Here is a 24,855-nt window from a genome sequence, read left to right as displayed (position 1 = left end):
CGGGATTCTCGTTGGTTGCTCGACCAAAGCGGGGAGAAAGGGGTGGAGCTTCTTCGCTCCGCCCTCCCTTCAGGAGGAGGGATGTGAGAACGGTGAGTGACGTGCAGATTACCCTGTCAAATTTCATTGCGGCCTCTCTGGTGGCCAATGGGTCGTGGCGTGCGGCCGTGGGGCGGGGCCTGCGGAGCTGAGTGACGGGAGTCGGCGGATGCAAGGGCTGGCGCAGCTGCCGCTGTGGCAGCGGTGAGGCGGCGGTGGCGGCTGCAGTGTCTCCGCTGTCGGGATATTGGCAGCGGCAGCTGCGGACCGAGCTGCACTGTGCAGATCCGGTGCACGGTGCGGGATCCCGGGACAGCGCGTGTAAGAATCCGAGGGGTGCGCCGGCTTGGCCCGAGGACAGGGGTCAGGGGTCAGAGGGCGCAGAGAAGGGGCTGAGACCAGGGCTGGGCGCTCCCGGCATCCGAGGCGGGGCCTGGGGAGGTGTCCCGCGTGCTTCCCTCCCTTGCACATCCACTTCTCGCTGCACCTTTCTCTTTTCCTTGACTTCCTGGGGCGACCCGGATCGCGGCGGGGAGCGCGGGGAACTGGAGCCCCCGCGCGACCCTTCTTCTTCTCCCTTCCCTCCCCATTCACCTCCCGGCTGCGATCTCTTGTGACAGGGCGGGAGACTCCTCTGGGTCAGCCTGACTCAGGGGGCAGACAGCGGGATGGCAGCTAGCTCTCTGACCCCGGGACCTTCCTCCTTTGGTGACCTTCCCCCCGGGGTGACCCTCTGGGTCTTCTCCGGAGTGAGAACCGAAGTCTACTGAAGGGCAGGACCCGAGGAACCCCGGGTTCTGCCTCCGAGTCTGCTGTGTGACCTTGGACAGTTAGTTTCCTTCTCTCTGGGCCTCATTTCTTTCTCTTTGAAAAGTCCTAGTCTCATTTGGGAGAAGAATGGCAACTTCAGGACTCTCCAAGACTAGACAGGGATATCCCTGTCTCAAAAGACAAAAACAAGAAAGTGATTGGTGGATTTCTCTCAAATGGCGTGCAGTTTCTAGGGATAGTTTAGTGGAAAGTGCCTCGGTCTGTGCCACCTGCTTTCCAGTCGGCCTGATGGAACTTGTAGTTGTTGACTCACGAGAGACAAGTTAGCCACGCTAACCAGCCTCATCTATGAAGTGGGATGCTTGCTAACCCAGGCTCTGCCGAGGGCAGAGCTGTTGAGTCTGAGCCAAAAGGCTGTTTCCTGTGGGTGTTTCCTCAGCTGTGTGCTCTGTAGATATTTAGTGGCCTCTTTGGACTCCCTCGAGATCATTCCCAAGTTGTGACGCCGGAAATATTTCTAGACAGTGGGGACAAAGTCACACCAGGCGAGAGCTGTTGAGGTAAGACAAGGCTGGAAGGAATGGAGTCATGCGTTCAGCAGTTAAAACGGAAAAACTAGCTAGGAGGATACTAGTGACAAAAATTAGAAACGGGTTATGAACTGGGAGGATTTTTTTTTTCTTTCCAAATAAAGAGAAAGGGCACTGCCAGAGCCTTCTTGTGGCTTCAAGGTAGTGTGTTCAGGTAATCCCTCTACCGTGGGGTATGTTAGACGAGTGAGTTTAGCCAGCCCAAGGCACTGGGAGAGGAGAAAGTTAAGCCAGAATACAAAACACAGCACAGTTCTTTAAACAGACAGCCAAACGATGGTGTCCTGTGGTAGATCTGCTTCTGTCTCCCCCCCCCCCTTGTTGAGATTTCAAAGCAAAATAAACCCCCAAATCTGCAGGAAAAGGAAAACAAAACAAAAACCCCACTCTCAGGAAGTTTGCTGGGCAGAGAGCTGCATACTTAGCTGGCTGCAGGGTAGTGTTTGTCTCCACTTCTGTCTCTGTTGAAAGAAACCTGCTGTCTGTGCCTGTTGATGATGCAGCTATCACCCCCACCAAAAAAAAAAAAAAAAAAAAAAGGAGGCATTGCTCAGTTGCTTTGGAAGCAGAACCCATCAGGTGCACAGGCCACAGCTGGAGGTAGCGACCTGCTGCTGCTTTCCAGGTTCAAAGGTCCCCAGGCAGATGTGCTGAGCTCTGCTTTTCTTTTTATCACAGTAAGCAGAAGTGGAATGTACAAACAGCCACTGTGGCACACCAGTCCTGAGTGTTTTAAACCTGGAGGGAAGGACGGGTCCCTCCGATTACAAGTTGTAAAAACGTGCATGCCCACTACTTCCTTATCAAGCATCCACATCGGTGAGGTCCGTACAAGAACAATGCCGTGTTGGCCACCAGCAAAGCCAGGATGATCTTGCTTGTGTTCCCAAGAGGGCACTTAACAAAGCTAAAGTGGAAATTGTTCACAAACATAAAAAGAGAGACCAGGGCAAGCTTGGAGAGCCGGGACAGACTCACTTTTTGTTACTGTTGTCTGAGGACCAGACCCGGGGACTTAGAAGGCACTGTAGGTGGTGTGAAGGCTTGGGATGCCAGCAAGGCAAAATTTGGCTTTCTGCCTGTGGACTCTCAAGCAAGTTACCTAACCTCTCTGCTCCTATCTGATGTGTAAGGCTATTAGTGAGTTTTTGGTCACCTAGTTGTAAAATTGCCAGTAGGGTCTCTGGCATAGTTTGAGTTTTCTTTGAAGATGAACTGTTAAACATTATAATCATTATAAATTGTTTTCCCTTCAAAATCTTTACAAAGCACAGAGATAAGGGAAAAGTAGTATTGCTCTTGCTAGCCCCTTTCTCTACTCTCCAGACTTGGTTCGCTCAGCTTGTCAGTGTTTGTTCTTATAGGAACCTTCCCTGTATTTTATTTTATATGTCTATTGTTATTATTTTACAATTTGAGGTGTGTGAGTGTTTTACCTGCATGTGTGTGTGTATATATATACACCACATGTGTGCCTGGTGATCAAGGAGGCCAGAAGAGGGTGTTGGATCCCCTGAAACTGGAGTTAGTGATGGTTGTGAGCCACCATGTAGATTCTGGGAACAAAAAAAAAAAAAAAAAAACAAAAAACAAAAAACGAGTCTTACTATTACTATATGGTCCAACCTGGCCTTGAACTCTTGTTATCCTCCTGCCTCAGCACATGTTGCAATTCCTAGCTCTCTCTCTCTTTTTTAATTAAATTGAAATACAGTGGCGGTGTGGGCTGTGGCTCAGTGGGTGGAGTGATACCTAACATGCACACGGCCCTGGGTTCAGCCCTCAGTTTCCTCTCAAGCATTTGTGGTACACATTTGTGAATCCCAGTGGAGGCAGGGGGACCAGAAGCTCAAAGTCATCCACCACTTTATATCAAGTTTGAAACCAACTTGGGCTACATGAGACTCATCAGAAAACAAACAGTTTTTATGCTGTAAGTTACTGCGACAAAAGATAAAATTCAGTGGTCTTTGGCCTGGCCTCTGGTTGTACTGCTCCCCGACTCTAGAATGCATTCATCGGTATCGGTTATGTTTTAATCATTACCTTTCTTTTTTTATCCTCCAAACCGTAGAAGATGCCTCTGATGGAGCAGGCTTTGAGAAGCATCTCTGGCACCGTGGCTTTGAACAGGAGCGCAACCCGGAGACCGTTTAAAGCCCTGGCCATTGCATCCTGAGGACCACAGGACAGGGACATGGCTGTGATCTTAGATGACGATGTGCCACTCATCCTGACCTTGGACGAGGGTGAAAGTGCTCCCCAGGCTCCTTCCAACAGCCTGGGCCATGAGGAGCTGCCCAGCAAAAGTAAGCTGATGGCTGGCTGGGTGGGCGGGGCTTATAGCATGTCTGGTCAGGGAGTGAGAGACAGGTGGGCTCCAGTCTCTAAGAGGAAGAAGAGCCCTGTCTCACCCATCTCAAGTGTGACACAGACTTTGCTCCTGGGAGACTGTGGGTGTGAACCCAGCCTTGCAATGTTTCTGGGGTGCAGGAGCCCTCACTCCTGACACACTTAGCTTTGTTCCTGCTGCCTGGGGACCTCAGGCAAGACTCTCTTCCCCACCTCGTTCCATGTCAATAAAAACGTCCCTATGGGTCCCCACCTGAAGCTGGGAGGGAAGCTGAGCTTATCTGCCCTCTTCCTGCCATTGATCTACTGTTTCAGAATGGGGTGGAGGGTGAGCCTTGTGGCGTATTGATCTAGGCTTTAGGGTTTCACATTGTCTTTCTGGGAAATAAACCTGGTACAAAGTAACCCCGAGAGAGGGGATGCGCCGTCTGTGTTGCTGACTTTTAAGTGTCTTTCTGGCAGAGGGAGAGGCCTTAAAACCCTTCCTGGTCCTCATCCTGAAACCATTGCTCCATTTGCTCAGAACAAGGGTTCAGGAGAGGCTTAAAATAACTTGCCTTTGCAGAGGGTCCTCAGACAGGGAGCAGGGCTTCAGGGCTCCCCGGGGAATGCAGACAGCCTGCCAGGGTGGAGGAGCAAGGGATACCAACCACACTTCCACCCATGGAAGACATCATGGGCCAGGCGGCACTAGCCTGGTACCCCATCTCCTTTGTTTAGAGAGAATACGGTTGGGCTTTGGGGATCTCGGGGCTCCCTGGGGAGGGGTGAAGGAGAGCAGTGCTCCAGGGTGAGGGTGCTAGGGGGTGCTGACACCCTACAGAGCACCTTTATGCCTCATGCTCATGCCCTCATGCTCACCTCCACTGTCCTGAGTGGCCGAGCGGCCTGATTCTCCCACTAAGGGCCATACAGGTACAAAACCCTGGCTCTGACTCCTTGTCTTAACCACCTCTCTCTTTGAGAGCTCCTGCAAGGAAGGCAGTATTTTTCCTATTTTACAAAGGAGGAAACAGGATCAGAGAGGTTGAATAAGTTTCCCAAAGCCACACAGCCAGCTAGTGAGTGAGGAAAGGTTTGAACTCCAGCCTGTCTGACTGAAGCTTCTTCCTTCTTCCTCTTTTTTTTTTTTTTTTTTAATCCCTTCTGCAGCTCCTCCTCCTCCTTTCACACCTCCACTCTTTACCAGCTATGAATGTAAGCTCTCAGGCAGACAGTGGAAGTCTTTAGGGTTGGCTAGCATTTTTATTTGGGTTCATTTGTTTGCTGTCTTGAGGATTCAACCCAGGGCCTGGCACATGCTAGGCTTGTCTTGTGACCACAAGACAGAGCTATTATTGCTACCCGTATTTTACAGAGGAGGAACCAGTCTCAGAGAGGTCAGCTAATTTGGCTAGGGTCACACAGCCAGTGGTTTTTCCCATACTGCTGTGGAGTTGCTCTGGGGGGGGGGGTAGAGAGAGAGAGAGAGAGAGAGAGAGAGAGAGAGAGAGAGAGAGAGAGAGGGAGGGAGGGAGGAAAATGAGTCAGCCTCAGGGGACATGCCCTCAGGAGGGCCCCTGTCACCTGCAAAAGGGAATGAACTAAATGGTGTAGTGGTGGCTGGCTTGTTAGGGTGTGGCTTGTGCCTGCTAAGAGGCAGGCTCACTTCTAAATGGGAACCGTCTTCATGCTCTTAGATCCCTCCAGAGGGCCCGAGCTGGGGGCAGGGTCTTGCTCTCCCACCCTGAAGCAAGCCTTGGGCCACTCTCAGGGCCTGAGGGAGAAATGGGCCCGTGAGACAGTGAGACTCACCATGCTGGGCCACCAGTGAGGCCACTGGATCTGGCAGAATTCTGTTGCTTGTGTTGGCTTAAGAACAGAGAGATCCATCACTATCGGGCACTCATGCCTCAGTTTCCCCTCTCTCACACTCTTACGGAGTGCTTCCTAAAGGCCCCGAGAAGCAGAGGCTGCATTCAGCACAGCTGGCTGAGGACAAGCGGGCCTCTCTGAGGAGAGACATTGGCTCAGGAGTTCTGTTGCTGTGAGAAAACACCACAGCCTGAAGCACATTGGGGAGGAAAGGGTTTGTTTCTTCCTAGACTTCCAGGTAACACTCCATCATCGAAGGAACTGGAGGGGTGCTGCTTAGCTGCTTATTGGCTTGCTCCCCATGGCTTGCTCAGCCTGTTTTGTTTTGTTTTCCAAGACAGGGTTTCTCTGTAGCTTCGGAACCTGTCCTGGAACTAGCGCTGTAGACCAGCCTTGAACTCACAGAGCTCCGCCTGCCTCTGCCTCCCAAGTGCTGGGATCAAAGGCATGCACCACCATTGCTCAGCCTGCTTTCTTATTAGAACCCAGCACCACCTGCCCAGGAGTGGCACCTCCTGCAGTGAGCTGGGCCCTCCCATGTCAATCATAAATCAAGAAAGTACACTGCAGGCTTGCCTACAGGCCGATCTGATAGGCAGCATTTTTCTCGAGGGAGGGAACCCTCTTCTAAAAAGAATTACATATCTTGTGTTGATATAAAACTAGCCAGCTCAGATGGGCTGTTAAAGGAAGCCCACAGACCTTTGCCCAGGCCTGGCCATGTCATGTTTAGATTTCCACATTGTCCTGAGGTCCCCTACTGTCTGAGCTGTCAACATGAACCACACCCGACCTGGCAATTTCCCCATCCTAAAGCTGTTTGGGAACTGTCCCATCCCTACAAGGTTTTGCTCGGTATCCCAGGACTGTGTCCCATGCCTTCTTTCCTGACTGACCGTTTCCTGGGCCAGCCCATGGTGTCACTCTGTGTTGTTTAGAGCTTGGGCTTTGGTCTGGCAGTCTGTCTGGAGGACATTCCTGGCCCTCCTGTTTTCACAAGGATTCCAGTTTAAGCTGAGAACTCCCTGCTCACACAGTCCTGTGAGATCTCCAGCTCCCTCAGTTCTGTGAGATCTGCTCACAGCAGTTCTGTGAGACCTTCTAAGTGTCCTTAGAGAGAGTTAATTACTTTCCTGCTGTGGGCAGGGAGGTAGCCAGCTTGTGGTAATTAGTTAGTATCTGGTCACCTGCTGGGCTCCAAGTTCCATTCATCTTAGCTTGGGACCTGGAGGTTCAGGGAGTTCTCAGGGCAATGGCAGAAATGAACCTACCTGGGCTTCTGGAACCTCGACACTTGCAGAAGTGGCTGACAAAGGGCCCTTGTCAGATGTGAATGGCATCCTGTCTGTCTGTGTTCTAGAACCAGGGGCAGAGTCTCATCTTCCTGTAAATAGGTCATGGTTCTAGAAGCCCCAGGCCCTGTCCACAGTTGCTGTGGACCCTGACATTCCCAGGGCAGGTGGGATGCAGACAGTAGGTCAGTGGAGTTGGCAGCCATGTACTTTGCAGATGGCTGTCTTGCTGCCTCCTCAAAGCTGTGGTCCATGCACAGTGCCCCATTTTACCTCTAAAGACGCCATCTTGAAGCAAACGCTGTCGCCTATCCTGAGGCTCCACGGTCAGCACTTCAACGTAGAGATTTGTTTTTATAACATGCTTGCTTCATGTGTGTGCATATGCATATGCCATGGCATACATGTTGAGGTCAGAGGACCAACCTGCAGTTCTCTCCACCATGTGCATCCTAGGTCATCAGACTTGGTGGCAAGCGCCTTTACCCACTGAACCATCTGCACAGCCCCAGGGGTTGGGAAGCGGGTTGAGACTGGGTCTCTCTGGTCTAGGGCAGCTAAGAGACAGCAAGCAGTATGTACACGTGCCAGGCGGTGGTGTGGGCTGCATGTATGTGGCAGTCTATACAGTGGGCGTACCTGGTACCTCCTGGCAATTCCCAGTAGGATTTTGCCTCTCACACGCCTTTAAGCCCATATGGGTTTTCTGGTGACACGAGGGTGGCTGTGCTCCATTCTCCTGGCTACTTTGGTGTGGCACTATTATGGTTTCCAGGTGACAAGCTGGTCAGGGATGGGCCTAAGGGGACAAAGCAGAGTCTTAATGCTCAGGCCTAGGACACAGTGCTGTGTCTACTGGGAAGGCCACTGTCCCTACAGGGACCAGTATGTGACACCCTGGCTCCTTTTCTAGAGACTTCATACAGGTGGCTCCTTTTCTAGAGACTTCATACAGCCTGAGCCAGCTGGCACCAGGCACCGTCTATGTGACCAGAGCTGCTGACCTCAGGCAGCTGTGGCCAAGAGGAGCTGGGAGGGGTCAGTAGGGCTTTTCTCAAGGGACGGTCAGCTCAACAGTCCCTCCATGGAGCAGTCCCATTCTGTAGTTCTTTGTTGGGCCAAACATTCTAGCATGCTTGTCTGAGAGGGAAGGACACCCAAGGGTCAGCCATGGTCTCGGTCACTTGTGTCTGTGTGGGTTCTAGAGTCAAGCCCCAGGCTGTAAATCCTAGCTGAGAACATACCTAGGTCCTTCAAGCTGCAGCACCCTCGCTGTGTATCAGTCAGTGTACCTACAGTCCCCCAGCGAGGTGGGTGGGACTTGGCGAAATGCTGTGGACCACCGTCCCTGCTTGCCCGGTTATGACATAGGTCATGAGATTGCAGACTGGGACCTCCCATGGAATGTCCGCAGTGAGCGAGCAGTCTTGATCTCAGGAAGAGCTGTGAGTCCATATTGCCTCACTCCCAGCCCAGCAGGTGGCTACCACCACACAGGGACACGGGGCAGTGTAGCAGTCAGAAACCAAGAACAATTAAGTTTCCACAACCTCCCGCTTGGCCCGGCCACCTGGCCCTGCCAGAGTCACTCCTCTGATTTTTATAGGGCAGAGTGCCGGATGTCACCAGATTGTTGGTGGTGCCAATTAAAATGAGCAAGCACCCAGCACGCTGAGACGGAGTCTCATAATGGAGGCTGGAAGCCGTAAGCGTCCTGGCCCTTTGCATCTTCGTACGGGGACCCTGTCTGTTGCCACAGGCCCCCCTGCCACGAAATGCCATCTCTTCCTCTGCATGCAGAAAGCCACCGCATCTAAATGGCAGGCACAGCAGCTGGGTGCAGGCTGGCACCTGCTGCCCTGCTCCGCCAGTCACCCGAAGGAGGTCTGAGATCGTGTGTGCTCTGAAAGTGTTTTATGAGCCAGAACAGTTGACTTCCCAGCCTCCAGGTCAGGGAGGGAACATGGGAACAGCTGGAAGGTTTACAGTGCTGTTGTTGATCTGGTGGCTTCTGGCCACAGTGTCTCCTGGGACTGTCTCAAGTAACAGCATGAGGCCCCAGAAGAAACCCCATACTCTTACAGAAAGCAACCAAGGCCAAAGCAGGAGTGTTGAGGTCCTTCATGCTTGGGGACTTGAGGGACAACTCTTCATTCTGATCTTGGCTGAGCAGATTCCCTGATGTGACCGTTCTCTGGCTCAAAACTCCTTTCTCCCTGCCCAGTCAGTCTGCATGAGAAAGTTCACTGGGGTCACTGTGGTCTGCCACTGTGGAGCCCTGCCCTGTGCCAGGTTCTCCTGGAATGTACCCATGCCTCCTGTGACATCGTGACCCTGCAGACATCTAGGGCAGCGCTTTCAAGATCCTCCTATGGAGAGGAAACCGAGGTTCCCAGAGGTCGAAACCTGCCCCAGGTCACAAAGGTACGCTGGCACACTTGGATCCAAGCATCCTAGCTCTTAGCTGATGTGCCTCCATCAGGAAGTCAGGGTTGAAGGGGACAGGACAAGGGACAGGGTCTCATCCAAAATTGGTTTCTAGCATCGCTTTACCAAAGTAAAGTGTGCGATATTGCACAATGGTGACTGGCGTGTGGGTCAGCGTTCCGTGCTGTCAGAATGGCCACCCTGATGGCATTTTGATGTGCAGTATCTATGGGATAACTGGGTGACTTGGACAAAGGGCAAGGGAAAACCCCAGATTCCTGTCGTGAGCCACAGCTTCCTCCTCCATGTACCCTCCCCCACCTGCCTTCACCACCCTTCCTTAGGCCGGTCCCACACGGGAGCCTCGGTGTTTGTTTTCCATTATGTCTATGAAAATAGGATATGTCAGGAACTAAGATTAAGGATCAGGAAAGGAAGGACAAGGGAGAGTGTGGTTGGGGACCCGGGGGGGGGGGAGGCGTAGCAGTAGGTCACGTGGGTACCTGATGCTAAAGCTCTGTGGCAAGTATGGAGATGGTGGAGGATGCCCAGACTGGAGGCTGCTCGCACCTGTCTTTGGTCCCTGGGACCCTCGTCGCCTTGTTTGCTTTCTGCCGGGGTGTGTAGTTGTTTGTGGAAGTCTTAGGCCAGGCGTAATGGTGTGCTTGTATGATCCCAGGACCCTGGAGGCTGAGGCAGGAGGATCATAGGTTAAGCTCAGAGTGTGGTTCTGTGCTCTTGGTGCGGAAGAAGCAACCTTGGACACTCTGGCGTGTGTGCTGTGCAGGGGCAGTTGCCACCCCACTCTGTCCAGTTGTCACCGGGTCACAGGCTGACACTGTTAGAGCCCCCGAAGGAAGGGAAGTTCCTGGCTGCCAACCCCAACCCCATGCCAGCTCAGTTCTGCAGATCACTTTAAATCAAGGACAACAGTGCAAACCCAGCCAGCTACCTGCCCTGGTCTGAAGTCACCTCCCTAGGGTGTCATTCAGGGAGCAGCAGAACTGGTTGAGGCAGGCTTAGCCAGTTAGGCAGGGACTGGAGACGACAGTGTGTGTGTGTGTGTGTGTGTGTGTGTGTGTGTGTGTGTGTGTGTGTGTGTGTGTATGAGTGGGGGGGTAGTTCCTATCCTTTCCGGTTTTCAGGCCCTCTTTTTGTTTGTTTTGTTTTTTATTTTTCCAGACAGGGTTTCTCTGTGGCTTTGGAGGCTGCTCTGGAACTAGCTCTTGTATACCAGGCTGGTCTTGAACTCACAGAGAACCTGCCTGCCTCTGCCTCCTGAGTGCTGGAATTAAAGGCACGCGCCGCCACCACCCGGCTAAAAAACGATGTTCTAAAAAAGTTTTTACAGGTAATGATTTGTTATCCAGTCCTTCTTTAGGCCATGGCCGTCTTGTCAGCCGAGAAGGTGGCACTTTCTAATGGCCAGCTTGTCTGTCTTTAGTGCAGGAAAGGGCCCGTGGAAGTGAAACAGTTCAGTTGACAGGCCGGGGAGCGTGTAGTGTACCCCGTTTTGTTGCATGTTCGATAGCCGTCAGTGCACTTAGACGTGGGAGGGATGGGGGAGGAGGGAGAGGTAGGGCTCTGGTAGCACAGGACGGCTCTGGAGAGATGCAGGTTGACTGTGTCCCTGAAGAGAGTCACCCTGGGCGAGTGGCACAGCAGTCATTTAATTACAGGGTGGGGTGGGGAGCTGAGATTTCAGGGTAGCCTTGCCTCCGCCCCAGAGCTACCGTCATGTTACGGGGGGGCTGAAGAGTCTCCCAGTCTGCCTCCAGAAAGGGGTTAGAGATGAGTGACAGGGCCAGGTGGGCACTGAGGGCGTGCCTTAGTGGTGTAGTGCTTACTGAGCATCTATAAGGCCCTGGCTTCAATCCCAACCCACCAAAAAAAAAAAAAAAAGGAGGAAACAATAATGTGGCAGTGGCCCAGGACAGGACACCACATTGCCCATTTGGTTGAGCTCGGTGTTTAAGGGGTACCTGGGTAGTCAAGCAGACACTGTTCTTATTCTAGCCTGAATTCTGAAACCTCGGCTTCCCATATTCTAGTAGGTACTTGTAAGCCCTTGGAGTGAGTTCTGACTATCACACTGTGGTAGGAGACACTGGAGCATGGGTGCCATCACTCAGCTGGAGGGGACACACCCATTCAGACACCTGGGTGAGCGAGGGCAGGACTTCTTAAACTGTTTCTACTTAAAACCCCTTCTTTACACACTTTTTAGACATTTATTTGCCGTATGTGTTTGAGTGCGAGTCCGTCCTCTCTTCTAACACGTGGGTCCCGAGCATCAGGATTGATGGCAGGAGCTTTGCCCACTGTATCTATCACCTCAGCAGCCCAAGACATTGATCGGAAAACAGTTCTTTGGTATGGATAGTTTTACCATTTATTGAAGATGAAGGCAAATTTGCGTCCTAAGTGAGACAAGCGCACTCGTCTGTTTTTGCATGCGGGATCAATTCTTGGCTGAATACTTGCCACTGCAGGATGAAGAGTCGTTTCCCAGAGCTGATAAATATTTGGATTTTATATCAATACTGAGAATGTTGCTTTGCATAAATACTCTGTACCCATCAGCCGGAGTAAGTTTAGGGTCCTCTCAAACTATTAAGAGATTCTGTCCTAATCCTAAGCCAGAATTGATTTAGTGATTTTTTTTTTTTTAATTTAAGAAACTCAAGTTAGCAACTCAAACATCAATGTTTAAAATCAAACATTCTAAAAGTACAATCCGGAAGACACATGCTGAAGAATGACAATAGGAAAAGAATTTAAAGCCTCTGTTTTTCTTAATTAAGCCACTACATTTAAACTGAGGGATCTGGGGAAGCTGGGAGGGATGTAGGGGGCAGGCCTCCCTTGTAACAGGCTTTTTCTTTTGTGCTACCATATCATGACACGGAGACTTATTAGTTTTGTACAATTTTACCTTGGACTCCCTCCCTCCCTCCCTCCTTCCCTCTCTCCCTCTCTCCCTCCCTTCCTATCTTATTTTCCTGTTGTCGCTACATCTGGCTGGTGGCTGCCTGACTTCTGGCCCCTCTCTTTCTCCTTAGTTCTCTCCTCCTTCTTCTCTCTCCATCCTAGATTCCTCCTCCTATTTATTTTCTCTGCCCACAACCCCCCCCATACCCCTCTCCGCCTAGCTAGCTATTGGCTGGCTGTTCAGCTTTATTCAACTTTAGGCAGGCAAGGTGAAACAAAAGTAACACATCTTTACATACATAAGTATTCCACAACACAGCCTGGCAGGGGATACAGTCTAGACAGAAGAATCACAGTGTGGGATGGGCCTGCGCTCTGGGGTTGGAGCAGCTGGGTATTAACCCAGCACAGCATGGACTGTGCCCCTCAGGCAGGTGACAGCATGTCTCTAAGCTTGGGTCCCCTCATTCATAAAGAGACAGTCACACCAAGACTTTGGACCTGTCATGAGGTTAAAACAAGAGCTTTCCTAATGACCGCAGGGCCTGGAGTATGTGTGCCAGGTGGAGGCTTAGTAAATGGCCACCAGTACTGTTGGAAGGTACTAGAACAAGGAATCCCAACTGGCAGAGAGGCCATCTTGCCTTGCCTGGAGCTGTGGGGTGTTTTGGGTAGGACTGTCGTGTGGTGATACTATATACATGGTTGTCCCTGAAACTAGTAGCCACAAGGTGGGTTGGTCTTGGAGATTCTGGCCATGTGGTGGGGGCAGGAGCCAGGTTTATCCATTTATTCTCTGGCTCGGGCTCCCCAACAGTCCGTGAGCCTCCCCAGGCTGGGTGCATTATGCCTTGCTCATCTGTGCAGCTTGGAAACCCAGCACCCTCTTGCTTCAGAGTTGCTGGGAAACTTCTGGTCTGTGAGAAGCCTACAGGACTGTCCCAGGCTACCTGCCCAACCCTGGCCAGGGAGCTACTTAGATTAGCCTCGTCCTAGCAGCAGGAGACAGGAAGTGAGAGCGGACCATCCCACCTCCTGTTGTGCTCTTCCTGTTCCCTTCAGCCCAGCACCAGATCAGAGAGGCCGCCAAGTCCTGGCCCGGTGTCTCAAGCTCCTGCTGTGTCCAGGCTTAGCTTTCCACCCAGTCCCCAGGCCTCCATCCTGACCAGGGATGGGGCTTGATGTCGCTCTGCTCAGCCGGGCAGCTGAGCCTTAACACTTGGTTCCTCCCAAAGCAGAAGCCGCCCACTCTGCCCACTGGGTGTGCGACTCAGATCCCAGGATTTCAGAGTTTAGGAAGTGCCAGGTTGTGGCTCAGCCATGTCTCCCTCCCTGTGTGCTAACCGTGGAAGCTGCAGGGTTATGTTGCTGCCTGGGGCGGCTTTGATTTGAGTTATCCGAAATATGGTGCGGGGCACGGTTTCTCTGTGGAAGACTCCCTCAGGATTGGGGAACTCCTTGGTGAAATTGGTGGTGGCTTCCCAGCCTCCACTGGATGGGTTAGGGCACTTGCAGATCCCTTCTCAATTTTTCAAAGTGTCACCCTTTGCTGGACAGGGACCGCAGATGGAGTGGCCTTCCTATCACTTAAATGACAGTCTTTCTAGCCACCATTGTTGTCCTTGCTTGTGGCTCTCTGTGTGTGTATTGATATTACAGGCTGTCATCTCCAGTCAAGCCTGTGGAGGTATGGGGGGAGGGCATCCACCCAGGCAGGCCTCAGGAGCCACAGAGTCTATCCCTTCAGCAAATAATGGTGAGCCAGTGGGCAGAGTGAGCCATCTTGGTCAGTGGCGGTGACCTCCGAACCCTGCTGTCTGTTTTAGGTCAAGCCCTTAGTCCTCAGAACAAACAAAAGAGAAAGAGAAGAGAAACTGATGTTGTTGGTAGGCCATTGAAAAGGCATGAGGAAGCCAGTGGTATGATCTCAGTACTCAGGGAGTTTGAGGACAGCCTGGTCTACAGAGCGAGTTCTAGGACAGACAAGCTGTTACACAGAGAACTCCTGTCTCAAAACAAAACAAAACAAACAAACAAACAAACAAAAAAAAAAAAAACAAAGAGGAGGAGGTGGAGAAAGTAGAGGGAATATGGGAGGAGATACCTGAAGTCAAGGTGACTTAGAAAGGCCTGTCTAGGGGTTGGCCTGCTGCAGAGTTCAGCCTCAGGCTGCCTGGCAGCGAAATGTTGTTGATAGCCCAGCAGCCTAGAAGCCTAGTGTTCCAGCCATGTGTCCACCTGGATGCCCAGTTGTCCAAACTGCCCTCTCTGACAGACCACTGAGACGCCCAAGTTAGATAAGGGGGTGTTGTTTTAACTTCTAATTGTTTCACCAGGATGGACCACACAGGCAGTAATACACAGTCAGAGTCACCTGAGGCCTCAGCTAACAATAAATAGTGCACCTTTTCTTTTTTCTTTTTTGAGATATGTGTCATGTAGCTCAGGCTAGCCTCAAGCCCTTTATATAGTTGTTGATAAGCAAATGATAAACTGAGCCTCTGGGTCAAGTTCTTGTCAATGCTGACAGTGAGACAGTTTAGTGTGTATTGATATGTATGTGTGTGTCCTTGTGCACATGTATGTGCACATGCGTATGGGTACCTTCAAAGGTCAGAATCGGGCTTCGTATCCCCTGTAGCTGGCGTTACAGTTACAAGCTGCCCTACCTCAGTGTTGAGAATTGAACTCGGGTCCTCTGCAAGAACAGCAAGTGCTTTTAACCATGAACTGTCTGTTCAGCCTAGTTTTTGTTGTTTCAAAAAAAAAGTTTTAATTACATTTATTTATTTATTCTGTTATCTGTCTGTGTGCTTGTGCATGTGTGTGTGGCTGTGCTAGGGCTCATGTGTGGAGACCAGAGGACAACCTGTGGGAATCAGTTCTCTCCTTCCACCATGGGAGTCCCAGGGTTCCAACTCAGGTCGTCAGGCTTGGCTTCAAGTGCCTTTACCCAGTGAGCCTTCTTGGTAACCCTGTGTTTTGTTGTTCATTTGAGACAGAGTCTTACTGTGTAGCCCTTGACTGGCTTGGAATTTGTAGGGCAGGCTGCTGGCCTCTAACTCAGAGAGTTCCACCTAGGATTGGTCTGCTTTTGTGGTTTTTTTTTTTTTTTTTTGAGTCAGGGTCTTATGACATAGCCCAGACTGGCCTAGAACTGGCTTTAGTTGTCCTGCCTCAGTTCCCAGCAACTGGGCTGCCAGGTGTGCAGCGTTATACCAGCTTCCTGTGACCAATTCAATGTCCCCAGCTTGTCTCTAGGATTCTTCCTTCGATACAGGCCCGGTTCCTCTTCTCCCTAACCTTGCCTTCGCAGCATGGAGCCGGTCCCAGAACACGGGCACAGCACGGCCACATTGCACTGTGCCCCGCCATCACAGCCCAGCTCCTGGAGACCCGCATTTGCTCTGTCTAACCTGAGTTCACTTTGCAGAGTAATGGGTTCCTTACAGCAGTGAGAAAATGGGGTTTTGGTGAACTGGCAGAGAGAACCACAATGTGATTACCATCTCCTCATTCACACAGTTCAGGCTGGGTTTGTAAATGTATTCCAGTCAGTGACAACATTGGAGCTGGCTGGGTGGGCCAGGGAGGGTAAGGAGGTAGGGTGCCCAGTCAGGTAGGTGGCCACTGTTTCTGAACTATTGGTCACACAGCTCTACCTCTTCCTGGCACTGTGAGTTTGATAAAGGCAGGACCAGGTCTCATACACCGTCCCTGTGCACTTAATATCTGAGATGGAGTCACAGCTTCTCTCTAGCCCCTGGAGTAAGCAAGAGGCTCATTCGTGTCCGTGGGACCAGCCCAGAGTAGCCTGACGAGGCCTGCTTCCCTAGAGCAGCCTGCATTTTGAACATGGAGGTCTCGCTCAGCCTCCAGCCTGCATGTTTTTTGTAATTGTAGCATCATCATTCAGTCTGTGCCGCTCGCTCCGTTCCCCACCACCACTGCCACCGCCTTCCCTCATATCTGAGTTCCCTGACCCTGCCATTTGGAGACTGCCAGCCCTCTCTTAAAGATGTCTCTCTTTAGTAAAATTCCATTTTCTTTCTCTTACTCGCTTAGCTCTTGTAGAAAGTCAGCTGGGTGATGGCTGAGCTCGGCCCTGGCTAATGGCCTGGAGCCGCTCCAGGCCACCGGCTGCATCGGCTCGCACTCGTGGGTGGTCGGCAGTGAGTGTGATATCTTCTCTCTGTGGCTCTCAAGGGTCCCCTCTTCTCACGAGCTCGGCTGTTCACACTTGGCTGGCTCTGCCTCATCGTTTGTGATCATGGTTGTCGTGCAGACCCTGAAGCAGATCTGGAACCTCACCAAGGCTCCGATTTTATTAGTATTGAAGCACTCAGCCTCTAGGCCAGTTGGCCATTTCAGACTGTTACATAGTGTCACCCCCCCCCCAATTTCTATGTGGAGACTGAGCAGTGTCCTAGAATGTGGAGGGGCTGCAGAAGAGCCTGGAGCTGGCGATGGCTTGAGAGAATTCTTAGGCTATAGGAGTCTGTGTGATGGAGGGACAGGGTGGTGATGTAGGCAGCCACAGAAAAATCTGGGATTTTAATGTTTCCTCAATTGCGCAGGCTTCTTCATCAAAGGAAGGAAGTTGACGTGCCAGCCAAACCACTTAGAACAAAGTTGTAAGTGTGTGTGTGTTCTGACCCTCAATTTCTAAATCTGTGAGATGGTGTTACTGGACAGCTAAATCAGAGTCAGTCGGTATAAAGATTAAACTGTGAAGGGTGGAAACTTAGTAACAGAGTATCAGGGCGGAAACTTAGTAACAAAGTGTCAGGGTTCTATCATCCACAAAGTAGCATCATCATCAATAAAGTGGCCACACTGCAGGTGTTACCCTCTTGAACCCTGAGTCATGGAGGAAGGACTCTCTCCGGGAGCCCAGAGCTCTTCCTCATTCTGAATTCAGACTTCCTCTTAGAGATTGGGAGCCGGTTTTCTGACTCCAGCCATCCAGGCTGAGCATCTCACCGACTGCTAACTTCCTTGAGGCCCCCCCCAACCCTCTGCTCCCCCCCCCACGCCCTATGCACTCTATAGACATCTGAGTCTGAGGATAGTTAACTTCCTTTATGTCCCCCAACCTTTCCCCCAACCCCCATGCCCTGGACAGTCAGGAGCTCCCTCCCTTCCAGGCCTCCAGCGCAGGTCTCTTACTAATGTCTCTTTCAGGCTGCCATTCTTCTAGACTGAGACAAAAGGAAGGAGGACTTAACTCAGGCCTGGCCATTGACCATCCAGGGTTTCAGCTCCCTGGAGACGTGGTGTGCCCATTGTATCCAAACATCCAGGTCTTTTAGGACATAGACTTCCTGCTAATGTCACTCTTCTGGAGGGTACCTGTACTCTTGACTGCTACTTTTTTGGAACAAAGTGGTTTCCAGCAGCCTCAGCCCCAGATGCTGCGAATGTGGCCGTCCACAGAGCTGGGTCCAGGCAGCCCTCCTGGCCAATGACCCTGGTAGCCACTGGGTAGGGACTATGCTACAGCCCTGTACTGGCTGAATTTAAGTCACTCCTGTCCTCTGAGGATGGGTTGTGTGCTGGCCTCTTTTGGGGACTGAGAAGCCCCCCGATGGGTCTTCCAAGTAACCATGGCCAGATGTCTGCATAGATGCCGAGGCCCTCCACCAAGGAGCAGTGAATGGAGTGGCATGTATGTGTGCATATGTGCACATGTGTGTCTTTGAGCCTGTACATGTGTGGGATATTCTAAGCACTGTGCAAGGCGGTGCCCAGTCAGTCCTAGGAGTAAGTGAGGTGGTGATGAGCATAGAAATGCAGTGTGTGACCCCACACCCACCACCACCACCACTGGAGAGCAGGCAGGTCCAAACCGGGCCTCGAAATGCATGACCTGAAGATGTCCGTGCCATGTATGGATCAGCAAACCATAGATGGCAGCCCTGTACCCCGAATGGCATGGAAGAGGATCAGTGTGGCTGTGGTTGGTCTCTGGTGCAGGTGTGCCATGACAGAAATGGATCTCACGGTTTGATTCAGGTAGAGTGAGCAAAGATGGGCTGAGACCAGATGGGCCATGTGGCTGTGTGACCTGAGGTAGCCCACTGCTAGCCCTGGGCGTCAGCAGCTCAAGTCCACGCCTGTAATGGGGCCTGCTGGCCAGCCCCCCATCCTACAGCTTTATCCTGTCAAAGGCGGCAGAGGAGAGGTGGGCACTCAGGCTCCCTCTCTGTCCTTGGGGAAGTTCCCGCTCTGCACCGCAGTGCCCCCGCTCAGTGGATGGCAGAATTACAGCAGACTCCTGCTCCGGGCATTTTCACTCCCCAGCTACCTCCTGGTGTGTGTGCCCTCAGAAGGAAGCATGCCCCAGGGGCTCCAGTGTGAGCAGCTACCTTCGCTGTCGGCAGTCCCCTGCCTCTGCCTTACCTTTTTTTTTTTTTTTCAGGATTTCAGAACTCTCTTTGGCTTTCCGCCTACACCTTGCTCACTGCCTGTTTATGCTTCCAGCCTGGGCTCCCTGCTCCCTAAGCCCCCCCCCACCTTCTAGAATATGCTGCCTATCTGTCTTCCAAGTGCTAGAATTATAGACACAGCTAGTCCCTCCCCTTGTGTGGTTTTGTGGGGTGGGCACTGCAGGCAGTGACACCCTTGCTCTCCTTTCCCAGCCTCCCCCACCCTGCCTGCCCACACCTCAACCTGCTCCTTCCAGACTCCCCAGGGCCAGCTGTTTCTGTCCTGCTGCTTCCCGCCTCTCCCCCTCCCCCCTCCTCTGTTTAGTGCTTTCAACCTTCTGGCTCTTTGCCTGCCAAGACCTGGCGGGGCAGGCTGATCCCTTTGGATTTGCCACTCTAGTCCCGGTCTGTCAGGTGGCTGAAAACAGAGTTAGAGCTGGCACACAGCTTTATCCTGACCACTTCCGAGCCAGAATTTCTTCTAACGCAGCGCTTGACCGGTGAGCCTTCCTGCGGCGCCTTCTGTTCCTCCTTGGGCCCAAGTAAGCCTTTGGCAGGGCAGGCGCTGAGTTGGTGCCAGCCATTGAACTAGGAGGGCCCTGGGCCAGCTTGACCTTCCTAGAGGCCAGCGTGTGTGCCTGGCTGTGCCTTCCCTACCTGAGCTGATACTGCGGGCCACTCCCTACCCCATCTCACAGCCAATTGCCAGAAAGCAGAGGCTTGGAAGAGGGCAGCATACCTCCTGCCTCCTCCCTACTCAGTTCCCATCTGGGAGTCCTTGAAGCGCCATCCCACACAGGAGCAGCATAGCCCCCCCCCCCCCGCCCCTGCGAACACCACCCCAGCAGCTCTCTGCTTCAGTTTCCCTCCTCAGGTTTTGCCCATGGAGTGGGACTCTCAGTGACAACTGGCAAGCAGTTTTGTGGCTGCTCATTGTCATTCTGGTGGGCTCCAGTTTCCAGAGGGCTCCGGGTGCTTTCTGGGTGTTTGCATTTATTTCTGCTGTGCCCGGAGCACAGCTGGCATGGGTCCCAGTGTGTGGGAGGAGAAACTGAGGCTCCGTGGAGGAAGGTTGGAGGAGAGGCACATGGCGGGGGTTTTCTTGGACCGAAGAGGACATGTGTGCCAGGTGTGTGTTTAAGAGTGTGTGAGCTGAGGGCAGTTGGAAAGGCCGTGGACTCCCCAGCACTGGTCTGCTCTGAACTCTTGCATCGGGCCAAGCTGCTCACTGCTGCCTTTCAGATCAGAGCTCCCACCCAGGCTTTTTACCCAGAGCTACCTCTCAAGGCCAGCCGTGGCTGGCTTGCCTGCTGGGTGTGTGCAGGCAGCGCAGCCCCTCTCCTGCCCACCCGCTCCAGTGCGCTCATCCTTCTCCCCGCCCCTTGCCTCTCTTCCCCAGCTTTATGGCTGGCATATGGAAGCCATTTCTATTTATCCACTGCACCAGGATGCTGCACCGTGCTGTGCTCCAGCGAGCGGAATCCTCAGAGTCCCTGCAGGGCCATCTCAGAGGCTGCATGCGAAGCAGCCAGCTGTTTGCAGGGAGCGGCTGGGCCCGTTACATCAGTGTAGAGGCGGCATGGCCATCTGTGCACATGGGTCATCCTGGGCTGTCTGCGTCTCAGGGATGGAGGCGGTCCGAGTTCTGTCAGAGGCTGGGTGGCTGCCCTGTGTCCTGATGCTTTTCATTCCTTCTCTCCGTTCTCCGATAACTTTGTGGTCACATCCCTGGGCCCTTAGCCAGGGATAAGGGAGGAGTTCCGGGGAGGGGATCACACAGATCTTTAGTAGTCAAGGTCTTCATGCCTGTCTGCTCAGCCCAGTTTTCAAAAGAGAGCCCTGCCCAGGGCACTGGCGGTGGACAACACAGTTTACCTCTAGGGAACTTTCCCCCAGGCTCACAGTGCTGACTTCCCGGTGGCTGAGTGTCCCTGAGCCTCGCCTCCTCTGGCTAGTTCCAAGCTGCGGGTGCCAGAGTCAGGGAGACTGTACTTCTATTGCCCACTGGGACCCTGTCCCTACTTCTCATTTGAGTTTCCAGCTGTCGTCATTGGAGGAAGCTGGGGAAGGCCAGCCCTGTGACCACCCCATACTGATGTCATCCCTGCTCCTCCATTGTACCTCTTGTGGTATGCCTTGCTCCTGGCCACGTAGGTCATCCAGAAGGTGCTTTCGTGCTCCTGGCAGGGACGTAACAAAGTCCAAGGGGGTGATGCTGATGGGGTCTTTATAAGTGTCTGGGCTGGAAAGGGTCTGTTGTAGCAATCCATGATGAGGGGCTACTCCAGGGGTGATGTTGGGTGAAGCCAGTCTTTCACCTGGAGACCTGCTACCTAGTTCTCATGGGAAGCTCTGTAGGAGGAGGCTGGGCAGATCTTGTCACCAGGGTAGGTGGGTGCCAGTGGTCACTGGAGCTGTCTGTGACTGCAGAGGGGCAGGGATTCCGGGGCAGGTTGGGGGAGCGGGGCCTCAGTGGGGTCAGGGGCTGGGGCATGCGCTGTGGTGATACCCTGAGAAGCCACAGGGCATTCCCTGCTTACTTCCTGGGATCAGTTCCCCATCTGAACTTGGGGACCACTTGTTCTGCCTTCTCAACTTTGACACATCCCTTCTGCCCTTCCCTGGGGCCCTTAATTGTCCTTTCCCTCTGGAACGCGGCCGAGCCCCTGAGCACAGCTCATACAAGGGACAATGGACTCTTAGGAGCTGGAGCGACTCCAGCCTCGGAGCCTGGCAGCCAAGCAGGCCCAGGCAGGGAGTTGCGGCTCAGCCTGCAAGAGCTCTTAGACCTGAAGCCACCAAACCTCCGCATAAAAGGGCTGGGAGGGGCCGTGGCTCCCTGCCCACCACGTATGACCTCTCTATAATCCCTAAATGTCCTGCCCAGCCACCTGCATGCACTGAAGGAGGCTGTATGGAATCACCTGTGGCTTCCCTGAAAAGCCCTTCGGTGACCCAGGCGACCCACAGCTTTTCAGCCCAGTCCCTGTGTGAGAGCCGCTAACAAACAAGTCCCAAGCCTTGCCAAGTTCTGTGCTGTGTTCTCCACAGTGAAGGGCTGAATGGTTGGAACACAGTGGGAGGAAGCGCTCGACTGGCCGCCCGGACATGGGAACCGCGTGACCCTTCTGTGCTTTCAGAGGGGTCTGTCCTGATCCCCCTTGTATAGAACTGCCCCTCTGCAGCCAGTGTTTAAAGGGAATCTCAGAATACAGAGCACTGGGCTGTGCCCCTTAACACCCCTGGGTGCTCCCTAGTGCACTGTGGGTAAACGCTGCCACGCCCTGTGCCCTCAGCCTCTGGGCACCTGTTTTTCGGTGCTCTGTGGGAGCCGGTGGTCTTTGGGGAGGGGTCCTTGATGTCACGTCAGTTCTGACAGATTTGTTGATCTGGACTGACACTGTTCGGGGCTGTGGGGACACTGCAGTAGTCATGACAAAGGCCCGTGTCCTCGGAGAGCTGACATTTAGCCAGGGGAACGGGCAAACATGCCAGGTTCTGAACATTTGCTGGGCTGTGTAGGGGTCAGGGGTCAGAGACAGATGGACCATTGGTCTTCGAAGAGGAGCCAAGGGCAGTCTGTCCTGGGACAGCGTGAGGGTGGGAAGTTGAAAGACCTAAGAAAGTTGACTTCTTGAAGGTCCCTTAGGCCAAAAGTTCTAGAAACAGGGATCCAGAGTGCAGAGAAGAGACATGAGGGGGCCTTTTTAACTGGATTGCATGTTGAGGGGTAAATGCCTAGGGTTTCCCAGGGAGGCTGACACTGTGGTATCTTTGAGGCAGAAGACCAATACCAACAGTCTTAGTGTGCATGTGTGTGTGCATGTGCCTGTGTGGTGTATGCATGTGGAGTGGGTATACATGCTCATGCATGCTTGTATGGAGTACAGATGCCCGTGTGTGTGTGTGTGTGTGTGTGTGTGTGTGTGTGTGTGTGTGTGTAGGCCAGAGGTTTCATTCCAGTGTCTTATTTGAGACAGGGACTCTCACTGAGCCAGAAGCTCACAGTTTTGACCGGTTGGCCGGGGAGCCCCCAGGGCCTGCCTGACTCCCCCTTTCAGTGATGTGTTATATCCTCCCCATGCCGCTGGGGATCTAATGAGGGTCCTGGAGCTTATGCTACAAGCACTTCACCAGCTCAGCCATCTCCCCAGCCCTGCCTTAGTTCTCTTCAGGTGGCTGTGCTGCACTGGGAAGTTAACACACGTACACACACACACACAGACATACATGCACAGGCATACACAGATGCATATACATATACACACAGACATACATACACACACAGAGAGACATACACAGACATACATACACACACAGAGAGACATACACAGACATACACACACACACAGAGAGACATACACAGAGGCACACAGACACAGATATAGACATACAGAGACACACATACACACAGGCACATACACACGCACAGAGCAGATTTCTCTGGTATGGAAAAGGTCATGGGGCAGGACAGTAAGGGACAAGTCCATGGAAGGTCGGTCGGTTCAGGGGACATAATTGTGCCTAGTTTATATAGTATCTGGTGCTTGTTTGCAGCATGGAAGTACTCAGAGAAGGGAGGCTGAGGCAGGAATCTGTGGGGAATGATTTTGGTCCTAGGGGAGGGGCCTGTCAGTTTCCTGAGCCCCCTTGTGCCTGTGTTGATTCAGCTGCTCCATCTGCATGAGAGGCCAAGGGCAGGACCCCCTGTCTTCTGCCTCTTCACAGTGAGCCCGTGGTCCTCTGTGGCAGAGCCTGTCACTCGTCCTCTGAATCCAGACAAATTTACCCACACCTGGACTTGGTGTCAGCTCCAGCAGTGCAAAAGGTGCTGACCCCAGTGAGGGAGAGGCCGTCCTGTGCTGGTGATGTGCCCGGTGACAAGTCTGGCCCTGTGTCTGTCATCCCAGGATGAGCTGAGTGGCGTCCATGTAGACTAGTGGGCCGTGGTTCGTCAGGCAGAGGGAGGGAGGGACTCCTGTGTGCTAACAGGGTTATTGTCGTCTTGGAGCAGGACAGCTCAGCTAGGCAGTGTTGGTGGAAGGCCCCAGCCCCCACACACAGTCCAAGAGCTGCTGACTCCTCAGGGCAGAGCCTGAGTTTGGGGTCGTTTCTCAGGCCGTGTGCATCTGCCTGCCTGCCAGCCTTTGTTGATTAGTTAGTTGGCTAGTTGTTTTGTTTTTTGTTTTTTGTTTTTTTTTCATTTGGCTGGTCATAAACTGTAGCAGAGGATGACTTGAACTCAGATCCTCCTGTCTCAACGCCCTAAGTACTGGAATTACACGAGTGTGCGACCATGCCCAGTTTCAATTTATAGATATGTGTGGTGCTGGGGATTGAACCTGGGTCTTGGAACATGTTAGGCAAACATTCTATCAGCTGAGCCACATCCCCAGGCCTGCCTGTTTTCATGTGATTGCTGCCTACCTATAAATACATTGATGCCCCAGCAACGGTTAGTCCTAAATCACAGTCCATATCTGGGACGAAATAAAACACACGTGTGCCCAGTTGAAGTTGGAGCTCGGCACTGACTGCCATTTTTCGTAGTCTGCCCGTTGTTACCCAGCCCTGAGGCCTCGCTGCACACATCTGTCCTTTGTTACCGAGTCCTGTGGCCTGGCCGCACACTTCTGCCCTCACCGTCCTCACTAGCCACTCGTAATCTGTAGCTGTGGGGTGGTGGCATGTTGCCTCTGTGGTACCACGCCACTTCTCTGTACAGAGCCCCTTGGTGCTCTGTGATGAGCAGCTGCCCTCCGTGGCAGCCAGTCACCCCAGGCTGACGCCCTGCCTGCCTGTGAGGACTTTGTACATGCTGAAACATGGAAAGAGAAGCAACATTCTGGGTTTTCCACCCAGGCTGGGCCTGTGGAGGGTCTTATATAGTAGAGGGACATGGGTAGACTGGAGCTTCACACGCATGCCCACCACACCTGCAGCAGAGTGACCCGTGCATCCCTCTGGAGCCCTACAGCCAGGGCCCACGTCCTGGCTCAGCCTCTCACAGTGGCGGGGTCTTGGGCACATTTGCTGAACCTGCCTGTATGGTCACATTTGTAACAGGACACACCCTATAGAGCCCTTGTGTTTCAGAATTATATCAGTGTGCAACACATCACACTTGAGCTCGAAGTGATGCTATGTCCCATGGGCACTGTCTCTTCTGTC

General features: G+C 52.8%; 1 protein-coding gene across 2 annotated transcripts in view; it reads left to right on the top strand.

The window, feature by feature from the left end:
- The first annotated feature begins 193 nt into the window (after positions 1-193).
- Positions 194-24,855, top strand: part of Tpcn1 (two pore segment channel 1) — a 52,804-nt gene continuing 28,142 nt past the window's right edge. The window contains exons 1-2 of one of the 2 annotated variants that reach the window (XM_051176538.1): positions 194-360; positions 3,475-3,709. In XM_051176538.1, the coding sequence (XP_051032495.1) occupies positions 3,598-3,709 (112 nt within the window). In that variant the 5' untranslated portion in view covers positions 194-360; positions 3,475-3,597. Of the gene's footprint in view, positions 361-1,262; positions 1,371-3,474; positions 3,710-24,855 lie in introns of those variants that run through there. The other variant, XM_051176539.1, reaches the window with a different exon arrangement.

The sequence above is a fragment of the Phodopus roborovskii genome, unplaced genomic scaffold (assembly GCF_943737965.1).
Source record: "Phodopus roborovskii unplaced genomic scaffold, PHOROB, whole genome shotgun sequence".
NCBI lineage: Eukaryota > Metazoa > Chordata > Mammalia > Rodentia > Cricetidae > Phodopus > Phodopus roborovskii.
The sequence above is the reverse complement of the archived record's forward strand: the minus strand, read 5'-3'. Positions and strand labels throughout refer to the sequence as shown.